The sequence below is a fragment of the Gymnoscopelus microlampas genome (genome assembly GCF_963454915.1).
Source record: "Gymnoscopelus microlampas genome assembly, chromosome: 19".
Lineage (NCBI taxonomy): Eukaryota > Metazoa > Chordata > Actinopteri > Myctophiformes > Myctophidae > Gymnoscopelus > Gymnoscopelus microlampas.
The window spans coordinates 6,064,085-6,084,084 of record NC_139956.1 but is presented as its reverse complement, the minus strand read 5'-3'; the positions used below and the strand labels follow the sequence as shown (position 1 = coordinate 6,084,084).

Genomic DNA, 20,000 nt, shown 5'->3' with positions numbered 1-20,000 from the left:
AGGTGTAGAGGGAAAAAAGAGCAGACCAAGTAAACAAAAAAAAAGTATCATTTTACTTGAGCACCTGCCCCTCAAAATGTCTGTGCACGCCACTGAGACTCACTGACCTCCCACTCACTCACTCACTGCGGGCAGCAGCTCAGATTCGCTGCCTGTAATTCTCCCCGTATGTCTCGTCTGTAACTCCCGTTGATACTCCCATCGTGCATGTCAGAGGATGTGTGCTGTGTGGCCCCGCGGTGGAAATTATATCGGCAGAAAACCTCCTATCTCCGTATTTTAAAGAGGTGGTGCCATGGTTTTGCACTTTTTCTGTTTTTCATGTGTCTCTATGAGGTTGATAGAACTTCATTAAGCCCCCTGGTGGTGTGTTTATGGTGTTTTATGTCTTCTCTGACTATTTTGAGTTTCTTCCTGGAGGCTGAAACCTTGAGGGTCAAACGTGCCAATAGAAAAACAGCCCTTTAGTGACATAGTAAAAACATAACCTCCCCCTCATTATCATAACACAACAGGTGTGGGCATGAGGAGGAGGAGGGACTAGGACAGGTGGGTGGTGCTAAGGTGGTGGAGGAGGTGCTAAGGTGAGAACCAGGTATACTTAATGAACTGGAGGCGTGTCCACATAAAAACATAATTTTAACACTTTCTGTACACTTTTTTGAAAAAAATCTTCCTCCTAGTATAACCATAATACCTGATGATTATGTTTTGGGGGGGGGGGGGGGGGGGGGGGTCACTGAAAATCACGGCCCCCCGTCTTTACGGTTTTGTGCTTTTCTTTGGTAAATTAACGCCCTACTTGATCATACTATAACGTCACACAAAAGCATGAAAAGTAGCAGATCGGCAAGATCGAGCTTGTAGATCTGCTACTTTTGCTATTTTTTAAATTTTAATCCTGAAAAGTAACAGTTTTGGACGTATGAGGTTTCCACCCGACAGAGACGATTTGCATTTCTATTCACAGCCCTGTGTGTGTGTGTGTGTGTGTGTGTGCGTGCGTGCACGTCCGTGTGTGAGCCCCAGTACGAATTCAGGCTAATTGCATGTACAGGCAGGCTGCACGCGTTCAACTCCCGATGGAGATAGACTTCACCCAAGGGTCTCCTTGCAGCGTCAGACACACACACACACACACACACACACACACACACACACACACACACACACACACACACACACACACACACACACACACACACACACACACACACACACACACACACACACACACACACACACACACACACACATACACACACACACAGAGCTTTCTATCAGGGTCAAATTGTGCCAGACGAAATCAATGAAAGAAATTGTAGGTATTTCAAGCAAGTCATTGAACTCCGTCTGCATGCATGTCTTTATCTGAGCAGATCCAAACAAACCAGGTGTGTGTTTGTGTGTGTGTGCGTGTGTGGCCCAATTCCAAACTCCACCCTAAGCCCTCAAGCCCTGCACCCTCATTAGCTTAAGGTAAGTCAGCTGGTAAGTGCCTGAGTGTGGGAGGGTTTAAGGGTTCCAAAAGGGTACAAAAGCAATGGAACAGCCCTTTGTGACGTCCCACGTTACCTTGACGACAGATGACAACGTTGCCGTGACAACCAAAGATTCGACTGACACTTGCCTCCCTGTTTGAAACTTCGAATTTCTCTAAATATTATAAACTTTTATATTATAAAATATTATAAAAAAGAGACATTGTATCATGAGTGAAACAGCTATCGATACAGTCAATATAAGTAAATTATATGATAGCCTTAGGAGTAACTTTATATTTCTGGGACACGTTGCTATTTTGCACAACAACTTAGTACAACGAAGTATAAAATAGGGTTGATTAAAGTGTTTAATCAATTTATTTGATAATAAAAAATCCATTACAATTTTTCCTTTAGAAATAAAATAAATAATAAATAAAAATAATCCCTCAAAAACCTGCTTTTTGAAGGTTCTCAAACGTTCAACTGAACTTCTTTTTATTTTTTTTATTCCATTCTCCTCACTAATGAACCCTGGCCTGATGCCATGACATGAATCCCCCCCCCCCCCCCCCCCCCCCCCGCCCTCCGCCCCCGCCCCGCTACTGAGACCGGTGGTAAAAAGACGTAATTCTGCATTTATTTCTCGGCCAGCGACGTCGCAGAAGAAAGGCCTCTTTCCCTTTTAAATCCGGGCACCGTGGGTATCGGCGTCCTCTGGTAACTCCCACTACGCAATGTATTGTGGACAATTTCTTTGCCAAAGTCTCCAAAGGTGCTGACTTACGGAAAGGGTGCAGAAAGGGGCGTTCCCGAGCCCTCGCTGACTTCAGGCTGACTTTCCGATTTCATTTGGAACAACCCTCAAGCCCTTACGGAGCTCACATGAACGCGCACCCAAGTCAATGAGTCAGTGAGGGGGTGGTTTGGAATTGGGCCTGTGTGTGTGTGTGTGTGTGTGTGTGTGTGCGTGTGCGTGTGTGTGTGGCCCACACAGCCCTGCGGCCGCACATATTTTTTTTACACGTATTCACACCAAAAACAGATAATACTTTATTTAACCTTACCTGATTTGAAGTGTGTGCTTAGAAACCCAATCATTTTCTGATGATTACCTTGCCTAAAGGCTCTGCAAATGCAATATTTTAATGATTCCATGAAGTTTAAACCGAAGGCAGAGACATGGCTTTATTATCCCCACTGATTGATCTGAAATGTATTAATAACAACCGGCTCTGACTCTGCGGCTTGGAGGGCACGGCAAGCAGCCTGTGTGCAGTGGTGGAAAGTAACTAAGTACATTTACTCAAGTACCGTACTTAAGTCCAATTTTGAGATACTGTTACTTTAGTGGAGTATTTCCAATCGTCTATACTTTTACTTCTACTCCACTACATCTCAGAGGCAAATATTGTACTTTTACTCCACTACAATTATTTGAAAACCTTAGTTACTAGTTACTTTTCAGATATAAATGATTACATTATAAAACATACATTAACCACCTTAGCCCTATTTTATACCTAGGCTATTTGAAAATAGCAGATCTACAAGCTCACAACGCGTCTATTTGGGTACTTTAAGTACATTTTGATACCAATAGATTTGTACTTTTACTCAAGTAAATTTTGAATTCCGGACTTTTACTTGTAACAGCGTACTTCTACATTGCAGTATTGATACTTTTAAAGTAAGTAAAACATTTGAGTACTTTTTCCACTGCTAAGTGGGGCTGTGGAGTTACATTGTGGGGGACAGAAGCAGCCCTGGCAGCAGCAAACATGTCTTTTATTTTAAAACATGTGGCATCTTCAACTAGGATTTTTTTTTTTTTAAAGCTTTTTTCTCCCTCAGCTTTTCAGCCCAGTTTTTTCGGTGGCATTGTGTCTAGCCTCGTTCCCACCCAGCCTCACTCATCTGCCAAGAGAAGAGCCTGGTCACGACCTAAAGCAGAGAGTGTCTATAGGGGGCGGGACTTCTGTTGTACGTGTTTCCCCCCGGAAATCGACCAATCACAACACTCGTTTCATTCACGGAGAACGTTAACAGATTTGTAAAGCGTCAACGTCATTGCGTTGGATTGATGCCATCAGGATCATTTCGTTGTACACTTGTGTTCAATGACAAATCAAATCCTCCATCCATCAAGGTTTCTCATACTACTGATAATCAAGTTGTTTGCTGTGGTAATAACGTGATGTGTTGCTTTCCCCCCTTCCTTCTCTCTCTCTCTCTCTCTCTCTCTCTCTCTCTCTCTCTCTCTCTCTCTCTGTGTGACAGCTGTCCTTCAGGTGTCCATATCTTTGAACAAAGTGGAGCTGAGTGTTGGAGAGTCCAAGTTCTTCATCTGCACAGGTAAGACAGCGCACGAGCATCTACACCGTCACTTCTGTTTTATGTTCTGGCCCCACAGTCAGGGACGTGCACAGATAGACTCTAGGTGGTGCTAGAGCTCCTGCCCTTTGCCCTCTTGACCAGAAGTGCCCTTTTGAATTTTTTTTTTTTTTTCAGTTTACAGCAGGGGTCTTCAACAGGGGGTCCGGGACCCCTAGGGGTCCTCAGAGTTACTACAGGGGGTCCGCCAAATCTTTATGTGATAGGATTTTTCTTTTTACAATAACCACTCGAAACCTAGCATCCCTTTTCTCAGGAGAACTTTAGCCAAAAATAGCAGATCTACAAGCCCACAACGCCTCGCGCTGCGAGGCGTTGTGGGCTTGCAGATCGGCTATTTTTGGCAAAGAGGTATAGGTGTAGAGGGAAAAAAGAGCAGACCAAGTAAACAAAAAAAAGTATAATTTACTTGAGAACCTGCCCCTCAAAATGTCTGTGCACGCCACTGCCCACAGTGGTGGAATGAACTCCCCACTGATGTCAGGACAGCAGAGTCACTGCCCATCTTTCACCGCAGGCTGAAAACCCACCTCTTCAGGAAACACTACCCTTCCTCTTAGCCTGGCCTACTTGTTGTTAACTAGTTGTACGAACTGTTGTTTTATTGATTTATTGGATCTTGTTTATTCGATACACTTATTTGTTTTAGCTCGTGCTCATTTGATTTGGCTATTTTGTCTCATCTGTTTAAGAAAGTACTGTAGGTAGCTGATATATTACACTTTTACCTTAGCGCTAGGTATACTCTTGGTTGCTTGTTTTTGCAGAAAATGCACTTAAGACTTCTGGTGATTAGTAGTCTGCTAAATGACTGTAATGTAATGCATATGTGCGTGTGTGTGTGTGTGTGTGTGTGTGTGTGTGCGTGCTTGTCGTTGGCAAGATAACTTGTGGACAGACTTTCCTTAAACGTCGGTGGGATTGATCAGTAGGCTGACCTGAAGAGATGGTGCAGCTTTGGTTCACCTCCAGGTGCATTTGTTTAGTGAGCGTGCACAGCAGGGATCCATCCCTATATATCCTCTATATATATATATATTTGGTTACACATGTAACCAAATGAACCCTTACAGGTCTGTAACTCTGAGAGAGTACAAATGGAACCAAATGGACCCTTATGGGTCCATTTGGTTCCATTTGTACACTCAGAGTTATAGGTGTGCTCCAAATTAAAAAAGTTTGGGAACCACTGGCCACTTCTGAGACTCTTTCTCCTTGCCATTTCTCTCTCTCTCTCTCTCTCTCTCTCTCTCTCTCTCTCTCTCTCTCTCTCTCTCTCTCTCTCTCTGTGTCTCTCTGTCTCTCTCTCGCCACCCACCCAGGTAGATAGAACATTGTCTGTTCCAGTGTCTCTCTGGCTGGGGGCACATGGCCCTGATGCAGGTCTCACTCATCCCCTGGAGGCTGTACTGTGTGCCTCCTCTCCAGCCAGACCACCTCGCTTGACAGCTCAGGAACACTGTGTGTGTGTGTGTGTGTGTGTGCGCTTGTATTACTATACTTGTGAGAAATGGACATTGTGAGGACAATTTTCATGGTCCTCAACGAGGGAAATGTTTTTTTTCATGGTTAGAGTTAGTCTCACAATTTGTAAAATATTCTAAATCTAAATCTGCAAGCCATAGTAACTGAAGCTGTCAAATAATTGTATACTATTAGTTGCATACTGTTGTAAACTATCCGAGCATTTTCACTACATATTTTTCTTCACAAAGATGCCGCTGCAATAATCCATTCCATAGTTGTGGGCAGTTGAATGTGGGTTGTTTTTGCCAAAAAGCAACAAAAAGCAGAGAATATTATATGTTTCTATTATCTTTTTCTAAATCCTTTAACATTAGATCGGACGGGGCTGGGTTTGTTGTGTTTTAATTAAGTAAAAGTGTATCAATTCTGCAATGTAGAAGTACTCTGTTACAAGTAAAAGTCTGGAATAAAAAAATGACTTGAGTAAAAGTACAAAATATCAAAATGAACTTAAAGTACCAAAAGTAAAAGCACTAAAATGTTTGAAAATAGCAGATCTACAAGCTCACAGCACGTCGCATCACGACGCGTTGTGAGCTTGTAGATCTGCTATTTTCAAATAGCCTAGGTATGAAATAGGGCTAAAGTGGTTAATGTATGTTTTATAATATCATAATTTATACATGAAAAGTAACTAAAGTTTTCAAATAATTGTAGTGGAGTAAAAGTACAATAGTTGCCTCTGAGATGTAGTGGAGTAGAAGTAAAGGTATAGACAATTGGAAATACTCCACTGAAGTAAAAGTACCTCACAATTGTACTTAAGTACAGCACTTGAGTAAATGTACTTAGTTACTTTACAACACTGTCAATGAGTTAAGGCCCACCCCAGGGAGGATATAACAGTTGGGCGTACGACACAGAGAGTGACAGGGGGGATTTAGAGAGAGAAATGTACGTATAGGATAAATATACGATGATGAGGCACTTGAACCTGTGACATCCAGCCAACATGCAGCCCTTGTCATGGGCCGTTCATGAACACAATTGCTCTGAGGTCACACAGAGGCTGTGGTGACCTCCGTCCCTCTACGAAGCCTTTGCTGTGACAATGACACATGGATGACAAATCCTGTTTCCTTATCAGGGCAGCTTGGGCACAAATCCAAACCGTATGAAACATTAATAGCCTTTCTCAGCCGCGCTTGTAACCATCCATGCTGCTGGACTGTGTATAGCAGGGGTGATGCAACTTTGATAATGGAGAGGGCCACTATATTTCCACACTCACTCCAGGGGGCCACATTGCATATACTGTCAGGCCTGTCACACAAAAATAGCAAAAAATAGCAGATCTACAAGCTCAAAACGCGTCGCGCTGCGACGCGTTTTGAGCTTGTAGATATGCTATTTTTGCTATTTTTGAGTTTGAATTCAGATTTCTTTTTTGCTGTTTTTGTATTGAAATCCTGAAAAGTAACATTTTTTATTTAATTTCAAATGCATTTAGTTATACTTATGTTAACTTTATGAACTTAAATACAAATACATTGGACATAAAAAAGACAATAGAATTGTAATACTAGTCATTAAGCTACTAATATAGTAGTAGTAATTAAAGCGGGTCATGTTTGCAATTGTAACAGCTGAAATCAATAATATATCAGTATTCCGATATTAACCTGCGGGCCGCATTAAGTGAAGGTGGGGGCCGCATGTGGCCCCCGGGCCGCCAGTTGCCCATGTATGGTGTATAAGATGGGAAAGTCTGTCTGTCTTGTCGGCGTTCTTTTCTTTCCCACGCCGAGGACCCACGGTGTTCGCCGTGCATGTCGTCGCGGACCCACGGGAGTGCAATCAGAATCAGGTTTATTTGTCATTGGTCACAGATACAAATACATACAGGTTACAATGAAATATCACGGGCCGCTGCAACTTAGTCGCGCAGCCACTAGCTTCCCTTTTGTCACCAGTACTAGTACAGTTACAACGAAATTGTGTTCGTGCGTGAAGTGCACGGGCCGCAGCAACATGAGTCGCGCCGCCACTACCTTCCCTCCTTGCTTGAGGGGAAAATGGGGGGGGGGGGGGGGGGGGGGAGGAGAATGGGAATGGGCATTGGCATTTGTGAGCTTGTAGATCGGCTATTTTCAAATGGCCGAAATGTATATAGGGTTGAAGTGGCTAATGTATGTTTTGTAATAATAATCAAAATCTACAAAGTAACTAGTAACTAAAGTTTTCAAATAATTGTAGTGGAGTAAAAGTACAATACTTGCCTCTGAGATGTAGTGGAGTAGAAGTAAAAGTATTGACAATGGGAAATACTCCAGTAAAGTAAAACAAATCCTCAAAAGTGTACTTAAAGGAGCATTTCACCCCTGGAAGAACAGTCACTCAATGTTATTACTATTTGTAGTAGATAACAGTAGCAAAATTTGACATTTTCACCCCATGGCCAGAAACATATAGAAGTCTATGTGTTTGACTGGGGTTTGACTGGACTGCTGCAATACTACAATGACCATAATGCTTTGGGGCACTGCCCTTCCTTGTGGGGAGGGGAGGCTGCGTGGGGGTGTGGTCTACATTGTAGTCAGGAAATAAGGTGAGGATATGGATACAAATCTAAAAATACAGATAAAACACAAAAAACACACCAGGATCATGTTTATGGGTCCTAGACCTAGATAAAAATAGGGGTTTGATGCAAAATCGGCGAAATGTCCCTTTAAGTACAGTACTCAAGTAAATGTACTTAGTTCCTTTCCACCACTATGCTCGTGACATATCCCATAAGTACACACACTTGTGAGGCCTTTCATGAGCACAGCCTTGAGGCTCCAATGGCCTTTGTCCCTCACACAGAGTCCTTGCTGTGACAATCACAGGGACAATCCTTTCTTCTTTTATCAGCGCCGCTCGGGCATATAAATCCAAACCATGAAACATTTAACCCTTTAAGGCCGGGAAGGGAACGCATGTGTGTCATTTTAAGATGTCTTTGGCTATATAAAAAAATAGCAGATCTACAAGCTCATAGCGCGGCACCGAGTGCCGCGCTATGAGCTTGTAGATCTGCTATTTTTTGGGGGAAATCGTGAACATTTGTGCAAATCATTTTTAACTCAAATCTTTTGCTTCTGGGGGGGTCCCTGGAACAAAATATTTTTAGATGGGAGGGGGTCCGCGGACAAATACATATTATTTTGGTGAAAAAAGTTTGAAAACCATTGAAAATTTAGCAACATGAGTTAAAAAAAAAAAAAAAAACTGTAGGAAAAAAAAACTGTTAGGATTTAGAAGACATTTGTAAAATCCCCAGAAGCAAAGATTTGAGTTAAAAAACTTTCGCTTTAAAAAAGTATATATATATATATTCAAACTAAAGATTTGCACACATTATCACGATTTTTCAAAAATAGTAGATCTACAAGCTCATAGCGCGGCATGAGCTTGAATATCTGCTATTATATCTGCGCAAAGAAATCAAAAAAATGACACGGATGCGGTCTTAATGGGTTAAGCCCCTTTCAGCCCTGCTTGTAAACCCCCGCCGCTGTACTGTTCAGAACAGGGGTATTTTTTTTCAGGCCAAGGACCCCTTTAGCTGACAGACAGATGAAGCGGGGACCTCACACTACACATGGTATACAATGTGTTTTCATAGAACTCATAGATGGCAGCAGCAGACCTTGATCCATTGAAAATGATATTCAAAAGAATAAGAATACAATAAAGTCCAGGCATTCTAGTCCTTTAACCCATTAAGACCTGAGGCCGATTCTGCAAAATGTTCTTCTACATCCTAACAGTTTTCTGAAAAAAAACGTATGTTTCTAAAACTTTCTATATCAGTGGTTCTCAAACCTTTTCATGTCAGGGACGCCCAAAATTATATGCATTTGGCCGCCGACCCCCATCTCAAAATATGTTGTTCCAGGGACCCCCCAGAAGCAAAGATTTGAGTTAAAATGTTCGCTTCAAAACAATATACATTCAAAGATTTGCACATATTTTCGTGATTTTTCAAAAATAGCAGATCTACAAGCTTGTAAGCGCGGCACTCGGTGGGATGCAGGGAGCAATAACACAAAATAAGACAGAGAGGAAACCATGAAAATAAAAACATTAGAAATTAAAACCGCATACATACGTTATAGGTGTTTTGTTCAGTTTAGGTTTTTGTTTCATAAGAAAACGTAAGCAACTGCAAACAAACAAACAAAAACATATATTTAAAAGAAAGGAACTATACTGCAGCTTACTGGGTTTTAAAAGGAAGTCAAATGAAGTCAACCAGCTCTTTAGAGAATTTGTTCTCAAAGTGGGGTCTGGGGACCCCCAGGGGTCCTTGGGTGGGGGGGAGAATGTTTGAATATCTTTTTTATAATTTCGGATGTCTTAACACAAATCTTCTCTTCCGGGGGTCCCTGCATGGCACAAAACATTTTCCGATGGGTATCTGTGGCTAATATTATATGTATCATTTTGGGAGTCCAGTTTGAGAACTACATGCTGTGGTCAGCCCCTCACCACCCTGCCAGGCCCAGCATGGCTCTGCATTGGCCCGGAACTTAACTGTAGTATTAAAAGATTAAAATGATTAATCCTACCACTACCAGACAGTCACTGGTTTATAATGATATTTAATTAGGTCACCGTGGGGACACTTAGAAAGTCCTTAACGCAAGACTAAATTATCCAAGATGTCACCTTTTGTTCGTCTTAGTGTCCAACTTTCACAGTTATTAGCTCCATCGTCATTACTGTGTCGATGATCTGGTAGAACTTTGATTCCCAAAACTGTGGAAGTATCGCTTCTTCATTTCGATATGTCAGGCCCAGTCAGGGGCAGAAAATCGCATCTAAAATGTGTGTTTAGAGCAGGGGTCTTCAACAGGGGGTCCGGGACCCCTTGGGGGTCCTCAGAGTTACTACAGGGGGTCCGCCAAATCTTTGTGTGATATAATTTTTTATTTTACATTAACCACTTGAACCCTAGCATCCCTTTTCTGAGGAGAACTTTAGCCAAGAATAGCAGATCTACAAGCTCACAACGCCTCGCAGCGGGAACGCATAATATGCGTTCCCGGTCTTAATGGGTTGAAATAATAATAAAAAATATAGCTGCAAGCAGCGATAATACGGGGCCAGTGAATAGAGAGAGAGAGAGACATGGAAGCGGAATAGATTGAAGAGAGAGAGAGTGACATGGAAACAATAGATTGATGAGAGAGAGAGATGGAAACATAATGGTTTGATTGGACATCTCAACCTACTGCCATTAACAGGATTCAAACTCTCAACCTTCAGACTAATAGGCTGCAACACTACCTATAGTGCTATAGCTTTGTCCAGGCTGATATTGTCTGTTGAAGATCATAAACTCTTGCCTTCTTTCTTGAACCAAGCCCCTGTTTCACTAACACTAAGATCACTCGTTCACAAACCATTTACCAATGAAGAAATTGTACATCTCCTCAGAACCAAAACTAGTGAAAGTAGCCGATCTACAAGCTCACAAACCATGACAAGTTGTGAGATTGTAGATCAGCTATTTTCAGAATGAAGTATGTCTTACTTTTAAAAAACGTACTCTCAAATAAGCATTTCAGGTTATCTTTACCATTTGCACATGTATTCATTGATACAGTCATGTTGTTTGCAATTCAACTTAAATTAAGTCTGCATCAAGTGAGGCTTGAACTGGCGACCTTGAGATTGTGAGGCATTCATTTAAGGGAGACGCCATTGGCCCAACAGACAAGTAACTGTGAAAAAGGAGATCAAACAGATGATACAGTTTCATGCAAATAGCTGAAAAATCCTGGGTTTAAGTGTTTTTCAAACTGCTCAAAATTGCGGACAATCTAAGGGCGGAGCTTACTGGTCAAAGCGATAGATGTGTTCCTCATGAGTCAAGGCACAAGTGTAAGCAAGTTTCACGACTTTCGGCCAAACGAGGCATGACTTATGCCTGTTTAAAGTCTGCCTTTTCAAAAAATTGCTATAGCGCCCCCTTTTGGCCAATTGGAGTGAGATTGGTTTCAGTGATATTTGGAATGACCCTGTACATTTCTGCAAAGTTTCAAAGAAATGTGAGTCTGCATGTATGTTTTAGGCACAGATGAATAATTTTCATAAAACTGTAATAGTTAAAATCTATCTCCTCCTGGGATTTTTGAGCAATCTGCACGAAACGTTTAACACTTGAACTTTGGACCACTGCCTACAAAAATTTCCAACGGATTTTCCATAAGTGAAAAAATGCAGAAGTTAGGAGCCAATGATAGATTTTCATATAATTCAAAATGGTGGGCGATCTAAAGGTCAGAGGTCAAAAGTCAGACCACGAAAGTTGTCGGGCATGAAGAGACGCATGTGTGTATCGAAGTTTCATGGTTGTAGGTCAAACAGGGCATGAGTTGTACCTGTTCAAAGTTGGCACTTTCAATTGAGTGCTATAGCGCCACCCTTTGACGAATGAGTGTGAGAATTATTTCTTGGTAGTTTTTCATGAGCATCTACCATATGGCCGAGTTTCGTAAAAAGCGTATGCACGGTTAAGCCAGAACTGGCAAAAACAAGTATTTTTCAAACTGCTCAAAATTGCGGAAAATCTAAGGGCGGAGCTTAATGGTCAAATCGATACGTGTGTTCCTCATGAGTCAAGGCACATGTGTAAGCAAGTTTCACGACTTTCGGCCAAACGAGGCATGACTTATGCCTGTTTAAAGTCTGCCTTTTCAAAAAATTGCTATAGCGCCCCCTTTTGGCCAATTGGAGTAAGATTGGTTTCAGTGATATTTGGAATGACCCTGTACATTTTTGCAAAGTTTCAAAGAAATGTGAGTCTGCATGTATGTTTTAGGCACAGATGAATAATTTTCATAAAACTGTAATAGTTAAAATCTATCTCCTCCTAGGATTTTTGAGCAATCTGCACGAAACGTTTAGCACTTGAACTTTGGACCACTGCCTACAAAAATGTCCAACGGATTTTCCATAAGTGAAAAAATGCAGAAGTTAGGAGCCAATGACTGTTTTTCATATAATTCAAAATGGTGGGAGATCTAAAGGTCAGAGGTCAAAAGTCAGAGGGTGAAAGTTGTTCAGCATGAGGAGACGCATATGTGTATCCAAGTTTCATGGCTGTAGGTCAAACAGGGCATGAGTTGTACCTGTTCAAAGTTGGCATTTTCAATTGAGTGCTATAGCGCCACCTTTGGACGAAAGATTGTGAGAATTATTTCTTGATCGTTTTCATGACCATCTACCATATGGCCGAGTTTCGTAAAAAGCGACAGCGCGGTTCAGCCAGAACTGCGAAAAGTGGCAGAAGTGACAGAATACTGCCAATAACAAAACAGGTCCAGAGCTGAGCTCTGGCCCCGTAGATAGGAACGGTTTTGGACGTACGAGGTTTTCACGCCCGACATCGACGATCTGAAAGGTCAGCCATGTCTCCTTAATGAACGTAGACAAGCAGAGAGACAGTGCGGCGTTGGTGCCTCCTCCATAACAGCTGCACGTGGGACGCAAACAGCCTTCATTGTCGGCCGAGGGCAGAGAAATAATTACGGGCCAAACAGTTATGTTTTTAAACTTTCCCTCATTAGCGGTAAGGTCGGTCATAGGTGTTTTCACACTCTCTCCGGGTAAAAAGCTGCACCACCCACCAAGCTGCTTATGTATATATAAAGGTTATTATGTCTTATATACGTGGGATTTCAACCTGGGTCTTAACACATTGAGTGGCAGGTATTATCATCCAAATCATCCTTAGAGTGCCAGCGTTTTTTTTAAAAACGTAGATCTACATTCATGGCACTCAATGTGTAACAGCGTGAGTGCCACAATTTCAACTGCTGAGAGGCAGTGGTGCTTGGAAAGTACTCCTATTTACTGTTAGAACGACGATTCCAATGATTCAGCTTGAGACAAAACCATGGAGGTATAGGCTACGCTAAAGTAATGTATAGTATGAAGTATCAAAAATACTCAAGCAAATTAAAAGTACATCAAAACTGTATATCAAGCTGTATTATGTCACTTTTTACTAGTGATTAAAATGTAATTTTGTCCAATCTGTATGGTAGTACGAGAGTAAGTTGATACAATAAAGGTTTTACTATTGGGGTTGCCTGCTCTTCTATCGAGACGGTTAGATCCTGTGATTGGACACGATGTTTCGACAATACAATAATGCAGAAATAAGTAAAAACTTCATCACACAAGATTATCGCGTAAAAGTATAGTGAAAATAGCAGATCTACACGCTTGCGACGCGCTGTCAGCTTGTAGATCTGCTATTCTCAATATTTTATATTACATTTTAAATGGTAATAAAAAAGGAAAGTTTTGGACGCTTTTTTTACGCTTTTTATAGTCTGTCGAGTGGAAACCCGCCATCGACTATAAATATACACACACACACACACAAGTATCAATATGTTTTTACAACGCGCAAGTGTATTGTAAATCCCCCGGTGCGTAAACTCGTGGCATAAGACCTCCGCACGAGGTCCGCGCACACACTGATCCTCTTAGTCGGCGAGGACCTGCAAACATGCTGCGTTAATTGAGGATAAACAAGGCGTAAAAAAAGATGGAGGTCGCTGGCCGGCGGAGATTAATTGCTAATGAGATGTTTAGCCTCGAGGTGCTCCTGGTTCTAAGCCCAGCCAGGGAGCAACCGCTGTCATCAATCCCAAGATAGCTTACTTATATACCACTGTGTTAATTGTAACGTGACCGCATCTGTCATCTTCTTCTCCCTGTGAGTCTTTGGAGACTTGTCAGGGACGTGCACAGATAGACTCTAGGTGGTGCTAGAGCACCTGCCCTTTGCCCTCTTGACCAGAAGTGCCCTTTTGAAAAAAAGAAAACAGTTTACAGCAGGGGTCTTCAACAGGGGGTCCGGGACCCCTAGGGGGTCCTCAGAGTTACTACAGGGGGTCCGCCAAATCTTTATGTGATATGATTTTTCTTTTTACCATAACCACTCGAAACCTAGCATCCCTTTTCTGAGGAGAACTTTAGCCAAAAATAGCAGATCTACAAGCCCACAACGCCTCGCGCTGCGAGGCGTTGTGGGCTTGTAGATCTGCTATTTTTGGCAAAGAGGTATAGGTGTAGAGGGAAAAAAGAGCAGACTAAGTAAAAAAAAAAAAGTATAATTTACTTGAGCACCTGCCCCTCAAAATGTCTCCTGTTGTTCATTGGTTCATGAAGATATAACGGCTCGTTTCGTAATACATGGAACTGCTTTTCTTTTAAGCAAATTATTTTTTTACTCAAATCTTTGCATCTGTGGGGGTCCCTGGAACAACATATTTTGAGATGGGGACCAAATACATATCATTTTGGGGGTCCTTGACATGAAAAATGTTTGAGGACCACTGATATTATAGCAAAATGATAAAAAAAAACAAAAAAAAAACTGTTAGGATTTAGAAGACATTTGTAGAATCCCCCAGAAGCAACGATTTGAGTTACAAATGTTTGCTTTAAAAAAATATAAATATTCAAAGATTTGCACAAACTTTCACGATTTTTCAAAAGATCTACAAGCTCATAGCGCGGCACTCGGTGCCACGCTACGAGCTTGTAGATCCGCTATTTTTGAATAGCCAAAGTAAAAATGACACAGATGCGTTCCCGGTCTTAATGGGTTAACCCCAGCATCCGTATTGTGGAAAATAGCAGATCGACAAGCTCACACCACACAATCGTCTTATTTTCAGCGAAAGCCTTCCCCAGTCCCCACAATAACAGAATAATACTATCAATAGCTCAGATTTCTATAGCGCTTTTCCTAAGTACCCAAAGTCACTTAACATAACGAAAAGGATCGAAGTAACCGACTCTAATAAGAAAAAAAACGAAAACGATAAAGACAAGTGTTGGGTTAAAACAAAACAGAAAATACACTAGTGCAGAGCCCTGAGGGACTCCGCTCAACTCAAATGATGTTTCAGATGGGGCTTCGCAGACAAATACATATTCATCTGGGGGTCCTTGACGTGAAAATGTTTGTGAACCACTGGTTTAAACAACATTTAGGAAGGAAGCCCAAATAAAGCAACTGCACTTTAGAAATAAGCCCAGAAAGAAACGCAACCCGCAACTAATAATGTTTACAAGCAACTTTACAGAAAAACAAGTCCAAAGTTGCTTATAGATTAAACAGACATGGCAACGCTGGTGATGATGTTTGTCTATTCCTTCACAATGAATGGAAACAGTTTTGTTTTCTTTCCATCACAAGCTGTGCGTTGATCTTTAGGAAATAATGAGGAAACTACAGCCCCAACATAAGGCCAGAGGTATAACGACCTTCACCTACCAGCAGTGTGTCAGTGTCCAGGACAGGCCTCTAAATAAAGCCTGTCAGTCAATACAGTGTCATCTGTGTAAGTGGTGACACGTTGACAACATAACGTATGTGTGCCAAGAGAGTTTGACAAGAGAGAGAGCAGGGGACAGAGAGACGACTGGAGACTAAGAGAGAGGGAGAACTAGAAGTCCCATTAAACACTGAAAGCCTTAAGCAGAGGTTCTCCCAAACTGTCCCCATGCCAATGACCCCCATTATAGCCATAATATAGCCTCAGGCTGCGGGCCCCTCTTTAAGAGATGGCTTTTAAACGATTTATGGTGACCGTAGCATGCCCAAATTAGTGAAAATCCTGAAAATCTTGAAAACAGTTTGGACATAATGAGGTTTCCACCCGACAGAGACTAGATGTATGTATATCCTTTCCAATGCCGTGGCCCCTACATTGAAAACGAGCACCGAAGTCGAACGTACTTTACGCATCCTACCTGGGTAGTTTGTTTCCCCCCCATTTTGAATTGTTGGGGGTTTCAATTGACGTGTTTATAATCACGTCAAATAAGAACTGTGTTCCAAAAATAAACAAATGATCCCGGCGGTTTGACTCTTATGGATATGAAGCATCAACTGACGGTGAGAAAACGATAATGTTACTTCCGCCGAATTAGTTACATTTTCTCCAGAAACAGACTGTATCAAATATATAGTGACTGACTATCATAAACGATACAGAGCCACCTGCCTGACAATACCGCCAGGACAGTTTGTTTATTTTTGGACCACAATTCTTATATGAGACGATTCTAACATGACCCAATGTTATTCTCCATATAGAGAAATGACTTCCGCAACCCAGAGGATGAACGAGTGACGTCAGGACTAATGTACTCTATTGCAGTGGTTTTCAACCAGTGGTCCGGGGACCACCAGTGGAGGGGTACCAGGGGGTCCCCAGCTAAATGAGTTAACATAGCCTCACAATCATTTTAACCACCTAGCTTTGGCTATTCAAAAACAGCAGATATACAAGCTCATAGCGTGGCACCGAGTGCCGCGCTATGAGCTTTTAGATCTGCTATTTTTGAAAAATCGTGGAAAATGTGTGCATATCTTTGAATATATATTTTCAAAGCGAACATTTTTATTTGAAATCTTTACTTCTGGGGGTCCCTGGCACAAAACATTTTCAGATGGGGGTCCGCGGCCAAATGTATATCAATTTAGGGGTCCTTGGCATGAAAAAGGTTGAAAACCACTGCTCTATTGTATTGTAGAGCTACCTACTTCTACCCCCCCTTGTACGCACGCATGCACGCACACACGCACACACACACGCACACACACACACACACACACACACACACACACACACACACACACACACACACACACACACACACACACACACACACACACACACACACACACACACACACACACACACACCTCTGAGAGTCTCTCTTCCCTGCTGGTCTAACAACAGTGTCCTCTCGTCCCCTCTCTCTCATATTTCCCTTCAGACCTAAAACAATTACTGTAGCAAAGCTTCAGAGGCGTGTCAGTGGGGGGGCCCCCACCGGGGGAGAGGCTAGTGCCACTTTGCTTCTCCGAGGTGCTTTAACACTAATTTTAGCACCGAGGGAGGGGGGCCAGTCAATAGACGGTAATAAATCTCCTTTTCACTGGAGAGTTGACGTTGCTATAAAGGTATTTCGGCGTTATTATAGTCACTGTCGAGTGGAAACGTTGTGTGTCCAAAACTGTTACTTTCAGGATTCAAATTCAAAGGCAGCAGATCTACAAGCTGGAGCTTGTAGATCTGCTACTTTTGATGCTTATTTTTGTGACGCTGTAGTATGATCAAGTAGGACGTCAATTTACGAAAAAAACACAAAAAGCTCAAATATGGATGATTGTGACGCTATGTTAACTAATTTCACTGGGGACCCCCTGGTACCCCCCCCCTAAGGACCACTGGTGGTCCCCGGACCACTGGTTGAAAACCACTGGACTAGAGGTTATAGGTGGCTAAGGCAGTCCTTCATATGGGATAGTTTCAGGATAGTGTTTTCAAAGCAGTGGGTGTACTGTACAGGTTTGTTACCGATGGTTTTCTCAGCCAAAGTCCATTCATTGAATTCACATTCTTTCCCCAGACATATCAGTAGATGGAGATCTCTTATCGTCTGGCTGTGTGAGACTACTGTACCTGGCCGGTGGCCACTAACCAACAATAACTCCACATATATCATGCAGCATTCTTTTTTCAAAATGTAGTCCAGCAGAAACAATACTCTCACACACACGCACGCACGCACGCACACACACACACACACACACACACACACACACACACACACACACACACACGCACACGCACACGCACACGCACACTACGTCTCAGAGGCAAATGTTGTACTTTTACTCCACTACAATTATTTGAAAACTTTAGTTACAAGTTACTTTTTTGTTTTTGATTATTATTACAAAACATACGTTAACCACTTCAGCCCCTATATGCATTTTGACCTCTTGAAAATAGCCGATCTACAAGCTCACACAAACTTGTGTACTTTTACTCAAGTACATGAGAGAGAGAGAGAGAGAGAGAGAGAGAGAGAGAGAGAGAGAGAGAGAGAGAGAGAGAGAGAGAGAGAGAGAGAGAGAGAGAGAGAGAGAGAGAGAGAGAGAGAGAGAGAGAGAGAGAGAGAGAGAGAGAGAGAGAGAGAGGCGACCATAGCTCCTATACAAACCACACATTTTTAGGCTGTGAAGCAACAAGCTTCAACGACATCTACAGTACTTTATATTGTGTCATTCATTAGCCAGTGTGTGGAATCCCCAGCTGATGGCCTCTAGGTCACTACACCCCACTCCAGCAGTTAACTCTGTGGGTCACACTGTAGTGACTGTGCCAGGAGGCCCAGGAGGGCTTTATTTAGTAGGAACACACATCAACAGTGTGTGTGCTGTGGCTTTATTTAGTAGGAACACACATCAACAGTGTGTGTGCTGTGGCTTTATTTAGTAGGAACACACATCAACAGTGTGTGTGCTGTGGCTTTATTTAGTAGAAACACACATCAACAGTGTGTGTGCTGTGGCTTTATTTAGTAGGAACACACATCAACAGTGTGTGTGCTGTGGCTTTATTTAGTAGGACTAGGAACACACATCAACAGTGTGTGTGTGTGCTGTCTGTGGCAGGGTGAAGGTTGTTTACCTCTGGAAGGCTGCCATATGGAGGGATGCTGATTGTAGACCCACATATAGAGGGTCTGCTGCGCATTCCACTGTTTCCATGGAGTATGACTGCGGAGAGACTGTTATTATTTATAGTAGTTGTTGTTATTGTGCATTATGCTCTCTCTCTCTCTCTCTCTCTTAAGTACTATACTTAAGTAAAATGTTGAGGTATTTGTACTTTACTTGAGTATTTCCAATTTCCAATACTTTTACTTTTACTCCACTACATCTCAGAGGCAAATATTATACTTTTACTCCACTACAATTATTTGAAAACTTTAGTTCCTAGTTACTTTTCAGATATGAATTATTATATTATAAAACATACATTAACCACTTTAGCCCTATTTTATATATAGGCTATTTGAAAATAGCAGATCTACAAGCTCACAACGCGTCGCGATGCGACACGTTGTGAGCTTGTAGATCTGCTATTTTTGAAAATCTTTGAAAAATGACATAAATCTTCTCTCCTGGGGGTCCCTGGCACAGAACAATTTCAGATGGGGGTCTCAGGCAAAATACATATCAATTTGGGGGTCCTTGACATGAAAAGAAGTTTGAGAACCTCTGTTCTAAGGGTCCATTTGGAACCCCCTCAAGGACCCCCGTGGGTCTAAACAAGCCCCTCCCTTTATTTACAAAACAAAAGTCAATGTTATGCTAACCTCGGTCCCAGCCTCACTCATCTGCGAAAAGAAGAGTCTGGTCACGACCTGAAGCAGCGAGTGTCTAGGAAGTGCTGAGTGGACAGGATTTCCGTTTCCCCCGGGAAACGATATGTTTTGACCAATCACAACACTCGTTTCATTCGCGGAGAATGTTAACATATTTGTAAAGCATCAACGTCATTTCCTTGGGCGGTACTTCCGCCAAATTCAACCATTTCCGGTTGTCAACTTCCTAGACCAGTGGTTCTCAAACGTTTTCATGTCAAGGACCCCCAAATTGACACTTATTAGCCCGCGGACCCCCATTTGAAAAGATAAGCCAGGGACCCCAATAAGAGAAGGTTTATACGGCTTTCTAGCAGTGATTCTCAACCATTTTAATGTCAAGGACCCCCA

At 42.2% G+C, this 20,000-nt stretch overlaps 1 protein-coding gene across 1 annotated transcript in view; it reads left to right on the top strand.

Moving 5' to 3' along the window:
• The window catches only part of LOC311035279 (neural cell adhesion molecule 2-like), a 658,788-nt gene that overhangs the window by 469,521 nt on the left and 169,267 nt on the right, over positions 1-20,000 (top strand). The window contains exon 2 of the mRNA XM_084043386.1: positions 3,765-3,839. Within this exon, the coding sequence (XP_083899512.1) occupies positions 3,765-3,839 (75 nt within the window). The remainder of the gene's footprint in view (positions 1-3,764; positions 3,840-20,000) is intronic.